Here is a 20,696-nt window from a genome sequence, read left to right on the forward strand (position 1 = left end):
TCATGAATAGAGATGGGTAAACTGATTTGCAGTGAACTATATTTCACCTGAAATTCACAAAAGTTGGAAATCAAAACTTTATTTTGGAGCAATTGACAAATGGTGGCTGCCACTAGAATCATGAGAAAGGAGCAGAGCTGGAAGATGACATGATCGGTCAACCAGCCTTTAATAGCCTCTTGTATCAGCCAGTTGTGAGGTGCTGTGCGTGTAGAAGTCTCTTAAGTTGTTATAGAAAACATACACTATGTGATCAAAAGTATCCGGACACCTGGCTCAAAATGACTTATAAGTTTGTGGCGCCCTCCATAGGTAATGCTGGATACAATATGGTGTTGGCTCACCCTTAGCCTTGATGACAGCTTCCACTCTTGCAGGCATACGTTCAATCAGGTGCTGGAAGGTTTCTTGGGGAATGGCAGTCCATTCTTCACGGAGTGCTGCACTGAGCAGAGGTATCGATGTAGGTCGGTGAGGCCAGGGTTGAGGGTGTGAAGCAGGGCTGGGGTGTGGTACCAATGCATGAGAAGCTTGTACTGGGTCTCATAGAAAGTTATGCGTGCCTGTGACCAAATAATCTGCCACTGACTGATCAAGATTTGTTCTATCTAGGGTCTCAGACCACCTGACCATATAATTGTGTGAGAGGGAAGACTGTCCCTCCAGTGATGAGAGGAGTTCATAGATACCCAAAGTTAGGTCTTTAGTGGAAGTGCCAGCACTACATAACATCTCAAAAGCAGTAGGGATAGAAGCCTGTTGGATTCCAAACATGGTGGTCATAAAGTGGGCTATTTGATTATAGTGAAACCACTCAGAGGTGCAGGTTAGAAGTAAAATATACAAAGGGTCTCCAAAATCAGTGTGTCAATAAGGTCAGCAAGGTGGAAGAGGCCTAGCCTGCTCCAGGAATGAACCATAGCAGCCGACAGTCCCACCAGGAGAAGTGGATTATAGAGGAAGGAAACCATGGAGGAGCGCTGCGAGGTCAATAGAAAACATCATACCAGATAGGCCCTAGGAGAAAGAGACCACAAAAAGGCTTTGGGGTGAACTGTTGCCAACCAAAGCTTCTTGATCTCAACCCATTATGGGGTCCGCGTGCTTTCATAAGCTCACCACTTGTCAATGCGATATATATTAGACCCCTTTTTATAATAATAGTTCCTCTCTCTATATATCTGTGTATATATACATATAGATAGATAGATAGATAGATAGATATTCCCTCCTCCCCCTGATTTATTATGAACAGATCTTTTTCATAAATACCCCCCTTATATAATAGATCCCCTAGAGTTATTAATACTATTCTCTCCTTATAAACACACACATATATTTATTCTTATTTATAATATCTAATAAAGCTGGGGGAACTATCATATGGGGGGAGGGGTTATAAGGAGGATCTATTGCTAATAAAGCTAGGGGAACTAACCCCCCCCCCCCTTCCTTAAATAATAGTCCCCCTATGGTTAACAATAAATCCTCCTTATTAGAGATGAGCGAACACTATTCAAAACAGCTGTTTCGAATAGCACGCTCCAATAGAAATGAATGGAAGCGGCCGACACGCAGATTTTGGCTACGTCCATTCATTTCTATGGGAGCATGCTATTCGAAACGGGAGTTTTGAATAGTGTTCCCTCATTTCTACCCTGTTAGTAAATATCTGCCTCCTATCAATAATAAAGCCTTTCAATTTGTCAGTAAATACCTTTAACTCACCTTCCCAGGCTCCCCGCTAGAGGCCTCCGGAGAAGGTCCTGTGATGATGTCACTACACCACGCCCCCTTGTCACCAGGTACTTCTCCGGAGTGCTCTATACAGTGATCTATGTCAGAGCAGGGACTACAGCTCCCTGGTCTATCATAGACATTCACAGTAATACACTAGTATTAACTAGGGCTCCCCTGATCCGAAGCATCAGACCAATCTTCTGGTGCTGCGGATCCCGGGACCCCTTTGGAGTTGGGGGCCCTGGGCAATTATGCATTAGCTGCCCCCCCTAACGCCGGCCCTGCCTGGAGCATAGGTGAGGTGGACGGCCCATGACTGACCTCAGAGTTGGAACAGGATTCCTAGGAACACAGTGCTGGGTCCAGCAAGCCAGGAGAAGAAGTTAGCGCCGGCGTTTCACAGTTTCCTCTCCTGGTACCCCAGTTTAGACTGGGATAAACTAGAGGGGGACATGATGCTGCAGCAGCTGGAGGGTGGCATTAAACAGTGGGGGTAGTAAGAGGGGAACAATAAATTAATGACAGCTGCAGCAGAACATTAAACTGGGGGCAATTAGAGGGGAATATTAAACTCAGGCAGCTGGAAGGGAACATTAAACCATAGGGGTATCTGGAGGAAGACATTAAACTGGGGGCAACTAGGGGTCCCCCTCTAGCTACTCCCCAAGTTTAATGTCTCCTCTCCATCTCTGCCCCTAGTTTCTTGTCCCCTTTCCATCTCTGTCCCCAGTTTCATGTCCCCCCACCACCTCTGCTCGCAGTTTCATGTCCCTCCATCTCTGCCCCCAGTTTCATGTCCCCTGTCATCTGCCCCCTCTCCATCTGCCCTCAGTTTCATATTCCCCCTTCATCGTTGCCCCCCCCCTCAAGTTTTATGTCCCCCCTCCAGCTCTACTTCCCATTTCATAACCCCCCCTTCATCTGCCACCAGTTTAATGTCCTCCTCAATCTGCACCCCTTCATCTGCCCCTAGTTTAATGTGCCCCCTTCATTATGTTCTCCCTTAATTTACCCTCAATGTTTAACATAAAAAACACTGATGCTCACCTCTCCTTGCTCCCCTGCAGCTCTGTCTGCAGTCTCAGTCAAGGAGTGCAGTATGAGGGCCGGAGCACAGTGGCGAAGCTAACAGCTCCTACTTCATTTACCAATGTATTCAGCTCATCTGTGACCTCCAGATACAGATGAGTTGAAACCGGGACACACCTTCTGCCGACCGGGACGGCAGGACAAAACCTGGAATCCGTTGTTAATGGCTGCCCCCCAGTCGTGTGCTACTTCTGATGGTATTAGGTGAAGCACATGTGGGTGGTGGCAGAGGAACAATCCCCATGCACTCCAAGTTACAGCAGAAGAAACAAAAAAAAAAAATTGTGCTGTGACTTGTACTGCTTGGGGGACAGCTCTTCTGCTACCCCCCACATGTGTTTCAACTAATACCATCAGGGATAGCACACGTGCAAGGGCAGCCATTAGCGATTGCTTGACACACACACACCCTCCCTGATCATTGATGGTATTATATGAAGCACATGTGGTGGGGCAGATTTAAACATAAAAAACTGATCTGTTTTATTTTTTAGCAAAAAACTGATGCACATCTGTTAACAGATCAGTTTCTTTGATGTATTAATTGACATTGGTTTGCATCAGTTTTTTTTTTTTATTAAAATAAAGAATCCATTAAACTGATCAGTTAGGGGGCGTTCACACTATCATTGGTGACTGTCAGTAGTGTCCGTTGCTATTGTCCGTTACAAAATTTTAGCAACGGACACTAGCTGAACTGTCACAAATCCATTAAAATTACAATTCCCCACTCACACTGTACAGCACGAACGCCCTTCTGACTGTAAAGAGCTACGGTACCGGCAACTAGCTCTTTACCTGAGGCACAGATCGGGAAAGCCGACAGTACGCTGAATTCAGCTGAATTCGGCTTTCCAGCAGTATATAGAACTGCCTGTGCCCAAACCCATGAAAGGTCCTCTTTAACCCCTTAACGCTCAGCTCAGTAATAGTACGTCCTCGCAAGTACTATGTTAACGCTCAGGTCAGTAATACTACTGACCAGTAATGGCGCGGGCACAGAAGCTGTGCCTGCGACATTACTCCCGGCACCCGACTGTGTTACACAGCCAAGAGCTGGGACGAGCTGCCCCATGAAACCATCGGTCAGGGCGCCGCTCCGATCGCCGGTTTTAACCCTTTAGATGCCACAGTCAAACATGTCCATCGTATCTAAATGGTTGCGCGATATACTGACCCCCTCGGCACCCCCCTGTGGCGAGATCGGGGGTGCCCTGATGAATTTTATGCAGCCCGGGGATTGGCTAGTGACCCCGGGCTGCTAGGACCACCGTCTACCTTATTGATCCTGCCGTTCTGCCGGAAGTGTGTCTATGCGTCTGCATAGACACACTTCCTCTATAGTCTACAATACACGTGTATTGAAGGCTATAGTACTGGACCAGCAATCAGAGTATTGCTGGTCCAAGTGTACTTATAGAACAAATAAAAAATGTGAAAAAAAGTGTAAAAAAAAAAAAAAAAAAAATTAATAGTTTGTGAAATAAATAAATTAATAAAGCTCCAAAATTCCCTTTCCTATATCAAATGAGTTATATAAAAAAAAAAAAACTAAAAATTAATAAAGACAATGCATATTTAGTATCGCCACGTCCGTAACAACCTGTACAATAAAATTAAAACATTATTTCACCTATATGGTAAACGTTGGGGGAAAAAACGAAAAAAAAAACGCCAGAAATAATAATTTTTTGCCATCTCACCTTACAAAATATGCTATAAAAAGTGATCAAAAAAATCATATGTACCTCAAAACAGTACCAATAAAAAGCACAGGTTGTCCCGCAAAAAATAAGCCCTCAACCAACTCTGTCAACCGAAAAATAAAAATGTTATGCATCACAGAATATGGCAATGCAAAAATCATTGATTTATGTTATGGCATACAGACACCGGGACGGGTGCCAGGCCGCAGCATAGCCATGCTCATAGCAGGAGCGTAGCGATGCTGCTCATTTCAAAGTGCAGAAGTATTTACAGTACTTCTGCTAGCAGGCCTGGAAAACAGACCCCCCACTCCATCACATGCCGAGTGACGTGGCCACGTAAGCTCAGGCCCGTACCCGGCGTGTATCTGCGTTCCGGGCCTGCTAGCAGAAGTACCTAAGTACTTCTGCAGTTTGAAATTAACAGCTTCGCTACGCTCCTGCTATGAGCGTGGCGATGCTGCGGCTCGGCACCCGCCCCGGTGTCTGGATGCCGGGTCTGTAACTCTAATGTCGCCGCTCTGCTTCAGAGCGGTCACCATACCTACCGGCACCTCCGCTGTAACTTTTACAACAGTAATATCGGAGCTCCCTGCAATCAGAGATTGCATGAGCTAGGACATCTCCGCTGTAAGTGTTACAGTGGAGATGCTCTACGATGTCCTGGTACGAGGGGTCCGGGCAGGTGCCGCCATGCTGCTGGAGGGAGGAGCGAGCTGGTCCAACCGCTCTCTCAAGGGCGATCCTTTATATAGGAACTGCGGCCAGACCCTGGCAGAAGCACTTTTGCCAGGGATTCCCCTCAGCGCTCCTGCGCGGCCGGCTGGCTGGGGATTCCCCTCAGAGCTCTTGCCGGGGATTCCCCTCAGAGCTCCTGTAAAGGCTCCTCGGCCAGCAGTGCTTCTCTTTTGCAGGCTGCTCTATGCAGCCTGCAAAAGAAATGACAATTTTTGCAATGTAATGCATTGCATTAGTGATCAGACCCCCTTGGGTTCAAGACCCCTAGGGGGTCTAATAAATGCAAAAAAAAAAAATTAAAAAAGTAAAAAAAATAAATAAAAATAAAGTATTAGTAAATAAAAAGTATTCAAAATTCAAATCCTCCCCCTTTCCCTAAAACTAATACTGTTAATCCTGTGAAACACATACGTTAGTTATCCCTGTGTCTAAAAACGCCCGCTCTACATATCTATGAATATATTTTTCCTGTACGGTAAATGCCGTACCGGGAAAAAAAAGTTGTCTAAATGCCCCTTCCCCGAGACTGAGTTTTTTCCCCCCCACTTGGAATTCAGCCTGACTACATCCAGGCTAAGTATAGGGTATCTGCACTGCTCATATTCAGTCGGGAAGGGGTTAATAGGAGCACTGCAGATACCCTATATTCAGCCAGGTTGAATTCCAAGTGGGGGGAAAAAAAAACAGTCCTCAAGCTCAGGGAAGGGGTAGACAGACAACCAAAATACCCCCTTCCTCAGCGTCTACTGCACTCAAAAACTCCGGCCATTTTAATTTTTGAAATTTTCCAGTAGCTGCTGCATTTCCCCCCTAGGCTTATACTCGAGTCAATAAGTTTTCCCAGTTTTTTGTCGTAAAATTAGGGGCTTATACTTATAGTGCCCGCACTATGGCTGGGACCGCAATTTCGCGCATGCGCAGTACGTTCGGCAATCTTCGCCGAACAGAGCGTACTGCGCAGGCTGAAGAAGGAAGGGGAGGATACCCAAGACCATAGAGGCGGCGCTGCGGTCGGTTTCCGAGCTGCAATGGGGACGCCCCCATCGCTACTCCTGCGATGGGGGATGCCCCCATAGCTGCGAGAGAACTAATTAGCATACCGGTACAAACCGGTATTTTGAACGAACGGCGCGGCGGAGAGCACTTCCAAAGGTAGGAGACGAATAGCCTTTCTAAAGGCTATTCCGACGTGTTAACTAGAAAAAAATGTGTTTTAGTGGTAGAATCCCTTTAAGGCCCAAACTACCCTGCGTCCTTAATGGGTTAAGAGAAAAACAGTTTGGTACAAAAAGGATTCTAAATGGTTACACAACAGATACCTGAATTTGTCTATTTAGACCAGGGGTCTCAAACTCAATTTATCCAGGGGCCGCTGTAGGTAGAGTCTGGGCCGCATCAGGTTTTCCCTTTTTTTTGTTCGAAAAGTCGCCATATTCTGACAGCCGTAACTTTTTTATACTTCCGTGTACAGGGATGCATAGGGAGTCTTTTTTTTTGTGGCGGGGTGTACTTTTTAGTTATACCATTTTGGGGAATTACTTTTGCTTTGATCATTTTTGATTCAAATTTTTATCTGATTTTGCTTTTTTTTCCCACTACAGTGTTTACCGTACAGGAAAAATATTTTTATAGATTTGTAGAGCAGGCTTTTTCGGACACGGTGATACCTAATGTGTATGTCTTTCACAGTATTCAACTACTTTTATATGTGTTCTAGGGAAAGGGGAGTGATTAGAATTTTTTAAACTTTCTAATTTTTTAAACTTTTTTTAATTTCTTTTTGCATTTATTAGACCCCCTATGGGTCTTGAACCCCAGGGGGTCTGATCACTAATGCAATGCATTACAATGCTAATGCATTGCAATACATTGCAAAAAATTGTCTTTTTTTTTTGCAGGCTGTATAGTGCAGTCTGAAAAAGAAAATCACTGCAGACCAGACAGGGAAGCTCCTGGCTGTCATGCCAACGTGATGTCGGCCCTGGAGCATGCTCCGGGCGCCAGCGATCACCGGCAAAATGGCCTAGGCGCCTGAGGGGTTAATGCCTCCAATCGGTGCGGGCACCAACCGGAAGCATTAGCGCTGGGTGTCTCCTGTGACAGTAGACACCCGGCAGCTATGGCGGCCGCCTGACTCCCGGGTGGCCACCATAGTTAAACACCTGGCACCCATCGGGGGCTGCAAACTATCATTACGAGGGCCACAGTTGGCCTGTGGGCTGCGAGTTTGACACCCCTGATTTAGACGCTTAGTCAAAGGGTGACCGTTCAAAAAAAAATAGATAATTTATGTCTGTTTTTGACCAATTGCTTTTTTTTCTTTTCTCTGATTCATTCCAAGCATGTCCAGAGGAAAAAATGGATTGCTATCTGTTCGTAATCCACTTTCCATATACCTCAATGTTTAAAAATACCGGATGGGTTGCTGTCTATCTGGAAGCCTTATTTTTTTTGAACGGAGAAAAAGAATTGCAAGTCTGACTTTTCTCTCTGTTCAGAAGAGTGGATACCGGACTGACGCAGACCTGCGGATGGATTTTACAACTCATTGAAATCAGCTGTTGAGGATTTTAAGATCGTTTCAAAAACTGATTTCGTGCGGAGAGCCAAACGCAGATGTGAACCCAGCCAAGTGTGGACACTGTACATAATGAATCCTCATCAAATCCTGAATATGAATATATATATATATATTATATATTATATATATATATATATATATATATATATATATACACACACACACACACACACACACAAATATATATACAACATATACAAATATTCCTAAAAGATCACTTTATACTTCAATTATGATCCATTTAAAATATGGAACATGATGTCTTGTAAAGCAGCTTGTATAAACAGTATGGCGGTTTCCAGGTACACCCGCATAAACTAATAGAACGCAACACAACCCAAAAATCCTCTCAGTATTAACTGCGCATCGCATAGTCTCAGTACACAACACTCAGCGTCCACCCGCGGGTGCCCGTATGTTACAAGAACCAATAGGAAGCCGTCGTTACTCACTAACCTAGACGATTACAAGTCACGTGATATTTTCCCGCGATCTTCTTCATGGCTGCTGACGGAGAGAAGAGCATGGTTTCGGTTGCTGTTGCTGTGCAGGAGGGTGGTGAGAACGATAAGAGTACAACTGTTAGCGAAGAACATGCGAACGCAGTGGCGCCAACGCCGACAGTTACCTCACAGAAGCTGGTTAAACTTCCATTGTCAAGAGTGAAGGCTCTAATGAAGTCGGATCCGGACCTGTCTCTTGCCAGTCAGGAGGCTGTGTTTATCATCAGCAAAGCAACGGTGAGGCCCTGACAAGAGCTGCAACGGCGGGCACGTCTTTAATATTCTGTATGTGTCACTGGGGTACAAGCCTTCCACATGATATCTGACGGCTGCTCATTGTGCTTTATAGAGCCTAAATTAAAGGGGCTCTATCAGCAAAATTATGCTGATAGAGCCCCACATATACGTGAATAGCCTTTAAAAAGGCTATTCAGGCACCGTAAATGTTATAGTAACCCCCGGTCCCGTTTTTAAATAAAAGTATTAAAACATATATGCAAAACTTACCTGAACGTGCACCATGGGCGGTGATGCACGATGTGACGTCCGCTTCGGGCACGCCTGCCTCTTCTGTCTTCTTGGAGTAACGCCCTCTGGTTTCGTGTCTTCTGGCTTCTTCTCTTCAAATCCCGCGCCTGCGTAGTAGCGCTCCCCTCCGAAGCGCTACTGCGCATGCTCACTCGCCATTTTACTTAATGGCAGTTCGTGAGTGAGCCTGCGCAGTTAGGAAACGACGCGGACCCCATTATAGACTATAGGGTCTGCGGATTTCCTAAGGTAACTGCTTTTTTTTTTTTTTTTTTTTAATATATAAATATGAGGATTGGGTCTCCCCGAACGGAAACCCATGCGCAGATGTGAGCCAGGCCATTTAGGTCATTCTTTTTTTCAAAGTGGACTTTTCACATCCTCACCGATGTTTCATCATTACTGGGCTGTGAGGAACGCCCCCATCAGGTGGTATTCTTGCATAGACTTGTAATGTCGGGGGACGTTCCTCACAGCCCTTCTGATAGTGGGGACACATCGGTGCCAAAATTTCCAGCATCAGGCTGCATACCAGGAAAGCTGACAGTGCGCTGAATTTGGCTGCCGGCTATTTAATCTTGGGTTTCTTGTTTGTTCTTAAAGGGATTTTACCATTAAAAACTATTTTTTCTAGGTAACACGTCGGAATAGCCTTTGGAAAGGCTATTCGTCTCCTACCTTTTGGATGTGCTCTCCGCCGCGCCGTTCGTTCGAAATACCGGTTTGTACCGGTATGCTAATTAGTTCTCTCGCAGCGATGGGGGCGTCCCCCAGCACAGGAGAAATTCGATGGGGGCGTCCCCATTACTGCTCGAAAAAACCGACTGCAGCGCCGCCTCTATGTTCTTCTGTATCCTCCCTTCCTTCTTCAGCTTGATGTCGGACACCTGCACAGTACGTTCTGTTCGGCGAACTCTGCCGAACGTACTGCGCATGCCCGCGGCCATAGTGCTGACACCGCAATTTCGCACATGCGCGGTATGTTCCTCAAAGTCTTCGCCGAACAGAGCAGGCGTTCGACATCAAGCTGAAGAAGGAAGGGGAGGATACAGAAGAACATAGAGGCGGCGCTGCAGTCGGTTTTCAAGCAGCAATGGGGACGCCCCCATCGCATCTCCTGCGCTGGGGGACGCCCCCATCGCTGCGAGAGAACTAATTAGCATACCAATACAAACCGGTATTTCAAACGAATGGCGCGGCGGAGGGCACGTCCAAAGGTAGGAGACGACTAGCCTTTCTAAAGGCTATTCCGACGTGTTACCTAGAAAAAATTGTTTTTTAATGGTAGAATCCCTTTAAAGATGACCTTTCACATCCTCTAGCACACACAGCTTTATATACCGCAAGAAAGCAGACAGCTTTCCCATTATGTCCCCCTGGTGAAGAGCTATCAGTGCCGTTACCGTAGGAACACCGCACCCAACAGTAGAGTCCATAATGCTATACTGTGAGGAGGCGTTCTTTACCGCTCAGCCATGACGCGGTAAGGTACATGTCCCCCTCCCCAGTACTAGTCTATGGACAAGTGCTGTCGGGGTGGGAGGGGTTTCCTCACCGCTCAAAGTCATGGCTGGGCGGTAAAGAATGCCCCCTCTGACAGTATAGCTTTATGGACTTTACTGTCAGGAGGGGTGTTTCTCATAGACTGTCAGAAATGCCCTTCTGACACTAAAGAGCTACGGTAACGGCACCGATAGCTCTTCACTGGGGGGCACATAATGGGAAAGCTGATGTCGGCTTTCTAGTGGTATGTAAAGCCGCATGTGCTGAGGACATGAAAGGTCTTCTGTAAAGGGGCTCTATCATTGGGAAAAGTCATTTTTAGATAAGCCCATACTTCATAGCCTTTAGAAAGACTATTTCACTCATATTTCAGATTCAAAACTTTATAATGTACTTTATAGCAGTATATGGATAAGGGAAGAAAAGATCTCCTCAAACTCTGTCATGTTTGAAGTGAAGCTGCTACTATACATTTGGGTCTCTTTAACCCCTTCCCGCCGATGGCACTTTTTGACTTCCTGACCAAGCTCTATTTTTCAAAACTGACGTGTCACTTTATGTGGCAATAACTTTGGAACGCTTTAACTTACCAAAGTGATTTTGAGATTGTTTTCTCGTAACACATTATACTTCATGTTAGTGGTAAATTTTTGTTATGTTTTGTGTTTAATTATGAAAAAAATAGGAAATTTGGTGGAAATTTTGAAAAATATGCATTTTATAAAGTTTGAAATGATGTGCATTGCATACAGACAGTCAGACCGCCAAAGTTATATCATAAATCTCGTCCCAGATCTCTGCTTTATGTCGGCATCAAACTTTAGTCACCCTTTCATTTTTTACGGACATTATAAGGTTTACAAGTGAAACAACAATGATAAAAATTTTCAAGAAATTTCCAAAACCCATTTTTTAAGGGACTAATCCAGTTATGAAGGGGTTTTGAAAGACCCTTGTATTAAAGCCCCCATAAATCACCCCATTTTCAAAACTGCACCCCTTAAATAAGCCAAAACAACATATATCAAGTATTTCAACCCTATAAGTGCTTAACAGGAATTAAGACAAAATGGAGGTGAAATTTTCAAATTTGATTTTATTTTACTAATATTTTCGTTTAGCCCTAGAATTTGCACATTCGCAAGGGGTTAGGTTCTCCGGACTACCATAGTACCCCACTTGTGGGTGTAAACTAATATGTGGACGCACAGCGAGACGCAGAAGGGAAGGCGCACCAAGGAGCTTTTAGAGGGCAGATCTGGCTGTGATCAGTTTCAGGAACCATGTTGCATTTACAAAGGCCTTGAGGTGTCAAAACAGTGCAAACCTTAGAAAGTGACCCCATTTTGAAAACCGCACCCCTCAAAGAATTTATCAAGTGATGTAGTGAGCATTAGTAACCCAGAAGTGAATATATAAGCTGTGCGGAGTAAATTGGGTACACCAAATCCCATTCTATTTTCCCACTATCTCCTATGACACGGATGGGGAAGAGGGGCATTCTGGGGGTCAGCGCTGGTGTATTCTCTCTCATAAGCTCTAAATATGGAGTGTCCCCTGAAAACATTCGCTCAGCATATACATTTCCTTCTAGTCATAGCCACTTATGTCCTAATGATTTGGCGACTTTTGGGGTTTTTGTCTACACATTGTACAAGCTAGATTTTTATTTTCTGGCAATGTGGCCATATGAGGGCTTGGTGTTTGCGGTATTAGGGTGCATTCACACTACTGATACGCTGCCTGATTCTGAACGTTAAAACAAGTTCAGAATCAGTGCGTATAAAGCAGATCCAATTCATTTCAATGGGAGCCGGCATATGATCGCTCCCCATTGAAATGAATGGGCTGCTTTTTTTCACTACGAGCACTCCCATTGAAGTGAATGGGAAGTGCTCGCGTGTACAGCTAGCTCTGCTCATTCCGAGCCGTACACGCAAGCACTTCCCATTCACTTCAATGGGAGTGCTCGTAGTGAAAAAAGCAGCCCATTCATTTCAATGGGGAGCTCTTGTATGCCGGCTCCCATTGAAATGAATGGGATCTGGCTTTATACGTTCTGATTCTGAACGTATTTTAACGTTCAGAATCAGGCAGCGTATCAGTAGTGTGAATGCACCCTTAGGGTGAATTCACACTGAGTAAACGCTAGCTTATTCTGAACGTAAAACACGTTCAGAATAAGCGGCGTCTAAAGCAGCTCCATTCATTTCTATGGGAGCGGGGATACGAGCGCTCCCCATAGAAATGAATGGGCTGCTTCTTTCACTCCGTGCAGTCCCATTGAAGTGAATGGGGAGTGCCGGCGTATACGGCAAGCTCTGCTCATGCCGGAGCGTACACGCCGGCACTCCCCATTCACTTCAATGGGACTGCACGGAGTGAAAGAAGCAGCCCATTCATTTCTATGGGGAGCGCTCGTATCCCCGCTCCCATAGAAATGAATGGAGCTGCTTTAGACGCCGCTTATTCTGAACGTGTTTTACGTTCAGAATAAGCTAGCGTTTACTCAGTGTGAATGTACCCTTAGATGTACTTTTCAATGCCACCATTTTGGAGTGCCTGTAACTTATTGACTACATTTTATTAACTCTTTCTGGGTGGATATGTAAAAGAAAACATCAATTCTAGCATTGCTTTTAGCATTTATTTTTTTCCCATACAGCATAAGTAACGTTATCTTTATTCTGCGGGTCGGTACGGTTTCGGCGATGCCTCATTTATATTATTTTTTAATGCGTTGCTATTTGTGCAGAATAAAATTCAATTCAGGGGAAAAAAATCAATTATTTTTGCATCGCCATCTTCTGAAAGGCATAACATTTTTATTTTTCGGTAGACAGAGCTGGTTGAGGGCTTATTTCTGCTTTTTATTGGTACCATTTTGGTTTTCATCTGACCATTTGATTACTTTTTATTGAACATTTTGTAAGGGAAAGGTGGTGAATAATCATTATTTTGTGCAGTTTTCTACATTTTTTTTATGATCGGGTTAAATAATGTTTTAATTTTATTGTTCAGGTTTTTACGGACGCGGTGATACCAAATATGTAACTTTTTTTTTTTTCTATTTTTCTTTATTTTACATAAGTCATTTTATATGGGAAAAAGAAATAAATAAAGCCCCAAAAATCCCTAATTTATTTTAAACTTTTTTATTTTTACTTTTTTATAACTTATAAAACGTCGCGGGGGTGCCGATCGGCACCATCATGTCCCGATCCCCGGAGATCTCAGACTGGCATCTCGGGGGTTAACACCCGCGATTGGACGCATTTCCGGCCGTGGGTGTTACAGGGCATTTTCAGCCCTATGTTACGGCTGACAGCCGCAGGGCATAGTGCACACACAGTTTCTGCGTGCGCACCATGCAGCCGCCGTAGTACTACGGTGGTTTGCGGGAAGTCCTTCCCGGCAGTGCCGTACTATTACGGCTGATGTCGGGAAGGGGTTAAACCACAGAGTACAATAAGCAGTGGCCCAGAGGATGTGAGTAAACATTTTTTTTAAAAAAGTCACTCCCCTCTCCTGGGTTCTGTAGCGACTCATTTCTATTTTTGGTCCTTGACATGTCAGAAGACTCGCTGAAGCCTGTGATTGGGCATCAGTGGTCACATGGGTCAAGCAGCATTTTGACGCTTGTATCTATGCGTCATGATTCCACGTCTCCCTGGGGTCAGGTAGAAGTGCTATAGATGACCGAGTCGTGCCAAACCCCAGAAGTGAGTAACACGGTATCTTTTTTTTTTTTTTTTTTTTTTTTTTTTTTTTTAAATGTTTGATCGCCTCCGCTTATTATATTCTGAAGAGACCCCAGAGTGTAATAATAGCATTTCTGATTTGGAGATATTTTTTCTGAACTCAACTGCAGGTAGAACCTTGGAAATGTTATAATAACTGGACCAAAATAACCTTATTTCAGTGCTACCCTTTTTCTCCAAAATAAGCTATGGCTTGAATTTGCAGCCACTGTCAGTTAGAATTGGTGGATCAGCGCTTCTTAGCCTCTTAACCACTTCCGGACCGTCCATAGACTATATACGTCTGGGAAGTGGTTGCCTTGTTCTGACAGGACGTACCTGTACGTCCAGTCAGAACACAGCAGCTGCACGGAGATCGTGCAGCTGCTTTCAATAGGAGCCGGCTGTAACTTCAGCTGGAGCTCCCAGAGAGAAGACAGGGCAGATTTATTACCTCCCCTGCCTTCTCGATCGCTGTGTATACAGCACTCAATGAGCGCTGTATACACAGCTATGGACGCTGCCATAAATCAGCTGCCCTCTGACCCGGCGGACACGTGATCCACTGGGAGCAGCGTCTTACAAAAGCTGCTGGGTCTTACAGGACCCCAGATCAGCTCTATAAGGTGTGTATACAGCGTGCAGGAGGTTGTATTTCTCCTGCAACTGGGTCTAAATGTAACAGCCCCAGTTATAGGAGAAATCAGCCTCAAGTACAAAAAAATAAGTGATCAGATGCCCCCAAAGGTCTCTTATCACCTTATAATAAAAAAGTTTTTTAAAAAAAATGTAAATAAAATAATAATAAAAAAATAAATAAATAATACGATAATAAAACGCCGTTATTAAAGGTTATAGCCCCACCCCCAACGACACCATACAAAATCAAAATTACCGTAACTGAGTGGAAAAACTATATTATAAAGTTTTTCAGTGACACTTTGTGTTATTAAATTAAAAAAAATTATAAGTTGAAAACAAGACACAATTTCCCTCCTATTTTGTTTATATTTTCCTGGATATAAAAAAAATTAAAACACATTCGAAAATAAAGATAACATAAAAATAAAGCCCTATGTGTCCCCGAAAAAAGACGCAAAAATTAGTTGACTGAGACTGGTCTGGTCTGTGTCTGGTCCTGGACCACAAATTGGCCCGGTACTGAAGTGGTTAAAGGGGTATTCTCATGTATATAACCATTTTTAAGTTTGTAGATAATTAAAAGTTGAACATTTTTGAAAGTATAAGTAAGTAAATATTTAGCAGAGTTTTAAGGATTTTTTCTAAATATCTTCTGGTTACAGTCTTGTGGTTCTGATCGGTTGCCAATGCATACCACCATGAATGCAAGATCTTTCTAATGTCAGAAAATCAGCAATGATTTCCTTATTGTGGCCGGGATATCTTCTTAACAAATATCAAAATTTCCTCGCATACCAAAGGCCAATAACAATAAGACAAACACCACAACTTCTAACAAATTTGGCCCCCCAAAAAAACTCATATGCAAATATATAATAAAATATTACAATATTTATTAATGCATAGTTAAAATTTAATTCAGCAGAGTGGCTGAAATACAGCCAACACAAAAGACACCAGGAGACCCAAAAGGATAATCGGTCTTATACATCCTTATCACTTACACCTTTTGTTGCATCCGTGACCGATTGTTATATATGTGTATTATTATTTTTTCTATTTAGCAACTTGCTTTGCCCATAGTCATGTGATTGGGGTTGCCATGACATCTTTCACTCGAGCGAGAGACGCACGGCGCTCGTAAGACCCGATCACGTTCTTCTGCGGTCACTTGACAGGCACGTGTATGACGTTGCCGACTGTGTGTGTGCATGCGCGCATCGGCCCTCACGCCGGCATCGCGGCGTTTTCGCGCGCTCTCACGCTGAACCACCAATTAATTAGTGAGTATATGAGTGGGATTGTTTGTATGTATCTTATGCCTCCTGAGGAAGCCTAATTGCGGGCGAAACGCGTAGAGGCGGCTCCGGGGCCCCCTGGGTTGTGATTGACCTATCTTGGTATACATACATCATGGTTACAGATATAGGACTTATGCTTGTTATGTGACTACTTTACCCCTGTCAGCAGGAACAATGTGTGATGTTTGACTAGTTTTGTATGGACCTTTAGCCTGTATTGGTAGTGGTATTCACCATTTATCTTCTAATATTTATGGCCTTTTTGGTCCTCTTATCATTGTGTATCATACATGTTCCTTTTGAGCATTATCTTGAATCAAACTTTAAGGGGTAGTCCATATATGGTTCTATTTTGTATTGCCCATTTGGCTTGTGTATTTTTGTATTTATCTATTCCTATATCTTTTGATATTTGTTATATTTATTACACAAGACCGATTATCCTTTTGGTCTCCTGGTGTCTTTTGTGTTTTATGTTGGCTGTATTTCAGCCACTCTGCTGAATTAAATTTTAACTATTCATTAATAAATATTGTAATATTTTATTTATTTGAATATGAGTCTTATTTTTGGGGGCCAGATTTGTTAGAAGTTTCGGGAGATCTTCTTATACATGTAGTATCCCTGCCTGATAACCCAGCTACTATAAGAAAATCATGGCTGGGGTTTTGACAAGTCCCAGACCACAGAGCGCTTCTGCTTTTGTGGTCGTATCCATTGGCAACTGATCAAGACAACAGACTGTCACCACTAAGATAATAGAGAAGATCTTTAAAACTCTGAATTTGTAACTACTTATATTTGCAAAACATTTTTTTTTTTTTTTATCTACAAATATAGATATTATGTTCATGGGAATACCCCTTTAAGACCAAGAATGTAGTAATATGTCATTGTATTGTTGTATGAGGGTGTATGTAGAGGGCTCAGGAGCTGAGCGCTCTCTACACGGCGAATGCCGACTGTATAATACAGTCAGCACATGCCGCTAACAGCTACGATATGTGCCGACACTGATGGCAGTTGTTAACGTGATTAACGTGCGCAGGTGCCATGGAAGTCGCCATCTTTTGACTGATTGGGTGCCAAGAAAGCCTGGAGCCTATTGAAGGCTCCCAGGCTTCTCATTGCCATAGGCAGCTGATACTGGAAATTAATGGATTTTACTGTTCACTGTAATACATTAGAATAGTATGAAAGATTAGACCCCTAGGTTCACAGTCCCTAGGGGTCTGAACGTAAAAGTAAAAAAATAAGTCTGAAAAAAACCCAAAATGTGTCACTCCTTTGTTAGGCCTCTTGTCATTGCAGCAGCGTTCCACTGCAGCGAAGTGTAGCAGTTGGCTCCCCCTGGTGACCAGAGGCAGTCAGTGGGACTACCTGATCTGTGTGTGAGAAACCAGCACTACTGGTAGTCAATCCTTATTGTTGTGGAGAACTATCTCACTAGTGCCAAAATAAGCACTCCTTCCCTTCTGTGCCTGGTTGTGTGCCCAAACAGCAGTTTATTCCCAAAATTATGCTAATAGAGCCCCACATAAAAGGCTATTCAGGCACCGTAAATGTTATATTAAACCCCAGTCCCGTTTTTAAATAAAAGCATTAAAACATATATGCAAATGCACGATGCGACGTCGGCTTTGGGCACGCCTGCCTCTTCTGTCTTCTTGTAGTAACGCCCTCTGGTTCCGTGTCTTCTTCCGGCTTCTTCTCTTCAAATCCCGTACCTGCGTAGTAGCGCTTCCCTCCGGAGTGCTACTGCGCAGGCTCGCTCGCCATTTTACATAATGGCAGTTCGCGAGCCTGCGCAGTAGCGCTCCGGAAGGAACTGCATAATTTTGCTGATAGAGCCCCTTTAAGTACTTTATCCTGGGTTCAACGGTGTCATACATGTGGGCATAAACTACAGTTTGTGCACACAGCGGGACGCAAAAGGGAAGGAGCGCTATGTGACTTTAGAAGTGCAGATTTAGATATTTGGTATTTGACAACCATGTCTTTTTTTGCAGACCCTCTGAAGTACCAGTAAAGTAGAATCCTCTAGAAAGTAACCCCATTTTAAAGACTGCATCCTTCATAAAAATTTATCAAGGGGTGTAGAATTAGTATCCCAGACGTGAATGCACAGCGGTTAGTGAAAAGTGAATATGTAAGCTGTGCGGAGTACATTGAAAACACCAAATTCCCTACTATTTCTCCTGTAGCTCCCATGATTGGAGGGGTATCTCTGTGGGTCACTTCTGGTTTGTTTTTCCTTGTAAGCTCTAAATTTGGGGCTCACAAATCATTCACTTCGTGCTGCAGCTAGTTGTTTTCCAATGGTTTGGCGATTTGTTTTTGTTTTTTTTTTGTTTTGTTTTCATATTGTACAGGCGGTAAATATTTCTGGTAGTGTAGCCACATGAGGGTTTGTTTTGCAGCATGAGATGCATTTTGAAATTACAAGGTAGTCCTCGGGTTTCGTGGTTACGACTAGAGATGAGCTAAAAAGTAAAGCTCCCTCGTAACAGAAAACTGCAAGGACAAGCCTCCGGCAAATCAACGCTGGTTCTGCAGCAGGCTCGTCCTTGCTCGTCGGAAGAGAGCTGGCAGCTTGCTATTACGAGGGAGCTTACTTTTTCTCATAGGAATGAATTGACCAGCGTTGATTGGCCAGTGTACAGCATTCGGTCAATCAACGCTGGTTCTGCCGGAGGCTCGTCTGTGAGGAGGCGGAGTCTAAGATCGGACCACAGCAGTCTCCATTGTGGTCCGATATTAGACTCCGCCTCCTGGCCAGCGTTGATTGGCCGAATGCTGTACACTGGCCAATCAACGCTGGCCAATGCATTCCTATGAGAAAAAGTAAGCTCCAGCATAAACGCAAGCTGCCAGCTCTCCCTGTACAGTACGTGATTTAGTGTGCAGCGGCTCGGAACCGAGGAAGACTGTACTGTATATGGTACAGTCTTCCTCGGTTCCGAGCCGCTGCACACTAAATCACTTTGATCCGTTCCTACGTGGCGTCATATGGTAGGTTTCCGACTTATGTCGAAATTCGGTTTACGACGCTGCGCAAGAACGGATCAACGTCGTAAGTCGAGGACTACCTGTACACCATCTTTGGATGTCTATAACTTGTTGAATAAACTTTATCAAAGGGGTTGTCCAGGCAAAAGTTAACACTTTTAAAAGTCTAATTAAGCTGTGGACAGTGGAAAAAAAATAGAATGCAAGTGGATAAAATGCAGGGGGGAAAAAATAACTCCTGCTTCATTTATTTATTTATTTTATTTTAAATTAACTTTTAGGGTCTTATAATATAAGAAATTGGCATTTTAGAGCCATCATTATTTATATATATATATAACCACTTCCGGACCGCCCATAGACTATATACGTCCGGGAAGTGGTTGTCTAGTTCTGCCAGGACGTACCTGTACGTCCACCAGAACACAGCAGCTGCACAGAGATCGTGTAGCTGCTTTCAATAGGAGCCGGCTGTAACTTCAGCCGGATCTCCCAGAGAGAAGACAGGGCAGATTTATTACCTCCCCTGCCTTCTCAATCGCTGTGTATACAGCACTCAATGAGCACTGTATACACAGCTATGGACGCAGCCATAAATCAGCTGCCCTCTAACCCGGCAGACACGTGATCCGCCGGGAGCAGTGTCCTGCCAGAGCTGCTGGGTCCTACAGGACTCAGATCAGCTCTGCATACTGTGTATACAGTGTGCAGGAGTCTGTATTCCTCCTGTAACTGAGGTTAAATGTACCAGCCCCAGTTATAGGAGAAATCAGCCTCAAGTACAAAAAAAAGTGATCAGATGTCCCCAAAGGTCTCTTATCACCTTATGGGGACACAATCTGGAAAAAAAATAAAAATATAATAAAGTTTTTTAAAAAAGTAAATAAAATAAATAAATACGCTAATACAACGCCGTTATTAAAGGTTATAGCCCCACCCCCGACAACACCATACAAAATAAAAATTACCATAACGGAGAGGAAAAACTATATTATAAAGTTTTTCAGTGACACTTTGTTATTAAATTAAAAAAAATTATAAATTGAAAACCAGACACAATTTCCCTCCTATTTTGTTTATATTTTCCTGGATATAAAAAAATTAAAACACATTTGAAAATAAAAATAACATAAAAATAAAGCCCTATGTGTCCCCGAAAAAAGACGCAAAAATTAGTTGACTAAGACATACGAGAAAAATTTTACAGACCTCAAAACCGCACATACATAATAAACCTAAAATGTGTCTGGTCCTGGACCACAAATTGGCCCGGTACTGAAGTGGTTAATATATATATATATATATATATATATATATATATATAATATATATATTTTTTTTTTATAGTTCACTGTGTTTTTCACTATGTTTTTGACATATATTTGATGTCCCACTATGGACCTGAACCAGAGATGCACTGATCGCTGATTCAGTACTATACACTGCGGTACACGTGTTTACATATGTATAGAGGAGGTCAGCCTATGTAGACTGGGGTTACTGGCCAGATCCTGGTCTGCAGAATATAAAACCAGCACCTCCTAATCTCATCTCGGGAAAATGGGAGGGGTGTGTGTCAATTACTTATCGGAAACCACTTGGATGCCATGGTCATT

At 43.5% G+C, this 20,696-nt stretch overlaps 1 protein-coding gene across 1 annotated transcript in view; it reads left to right on the forward strand.

Moving 5' to 3' along the window:
• Positions 1–8,227: 8,227 nt before the first annotated feature.
• The window catches only part of POLE4 (DNA polymerase epsilon 4, accessory subunit), a 73,516-nt gene continuing 61,047 nt past the window's right edge, over positions 8,228–20,696 (forward strand). The window contains exon 1 of the mRNA XM_075283688.1: positions 8,228–8,594. Coding sequence (XP_075139789.1) covers positions 8,355–8,594 — 240 coding nt within the window. The 5' untranslated portion in view covers positions 8,228–8,354. The remainder of the gene's footprint in view (positions 8,595–20,696) is intronic.

The sequence above is a fragment of the Leptodactylus fuscus genome, chromosome 1 (genome assembly GCF_031893055.1).
Source record: "Leptodactylus fuscus isolate aLepFus1 chromosome 1, aLepFus1.hap2, whole genome shotgun sequence".
Lineage (NCBI taxonomy): Eukaryota > Metazoa > Chordata > Amphibia > Anura > Leptodactylidae > Leptodactylus > Leptodactylus fuscus.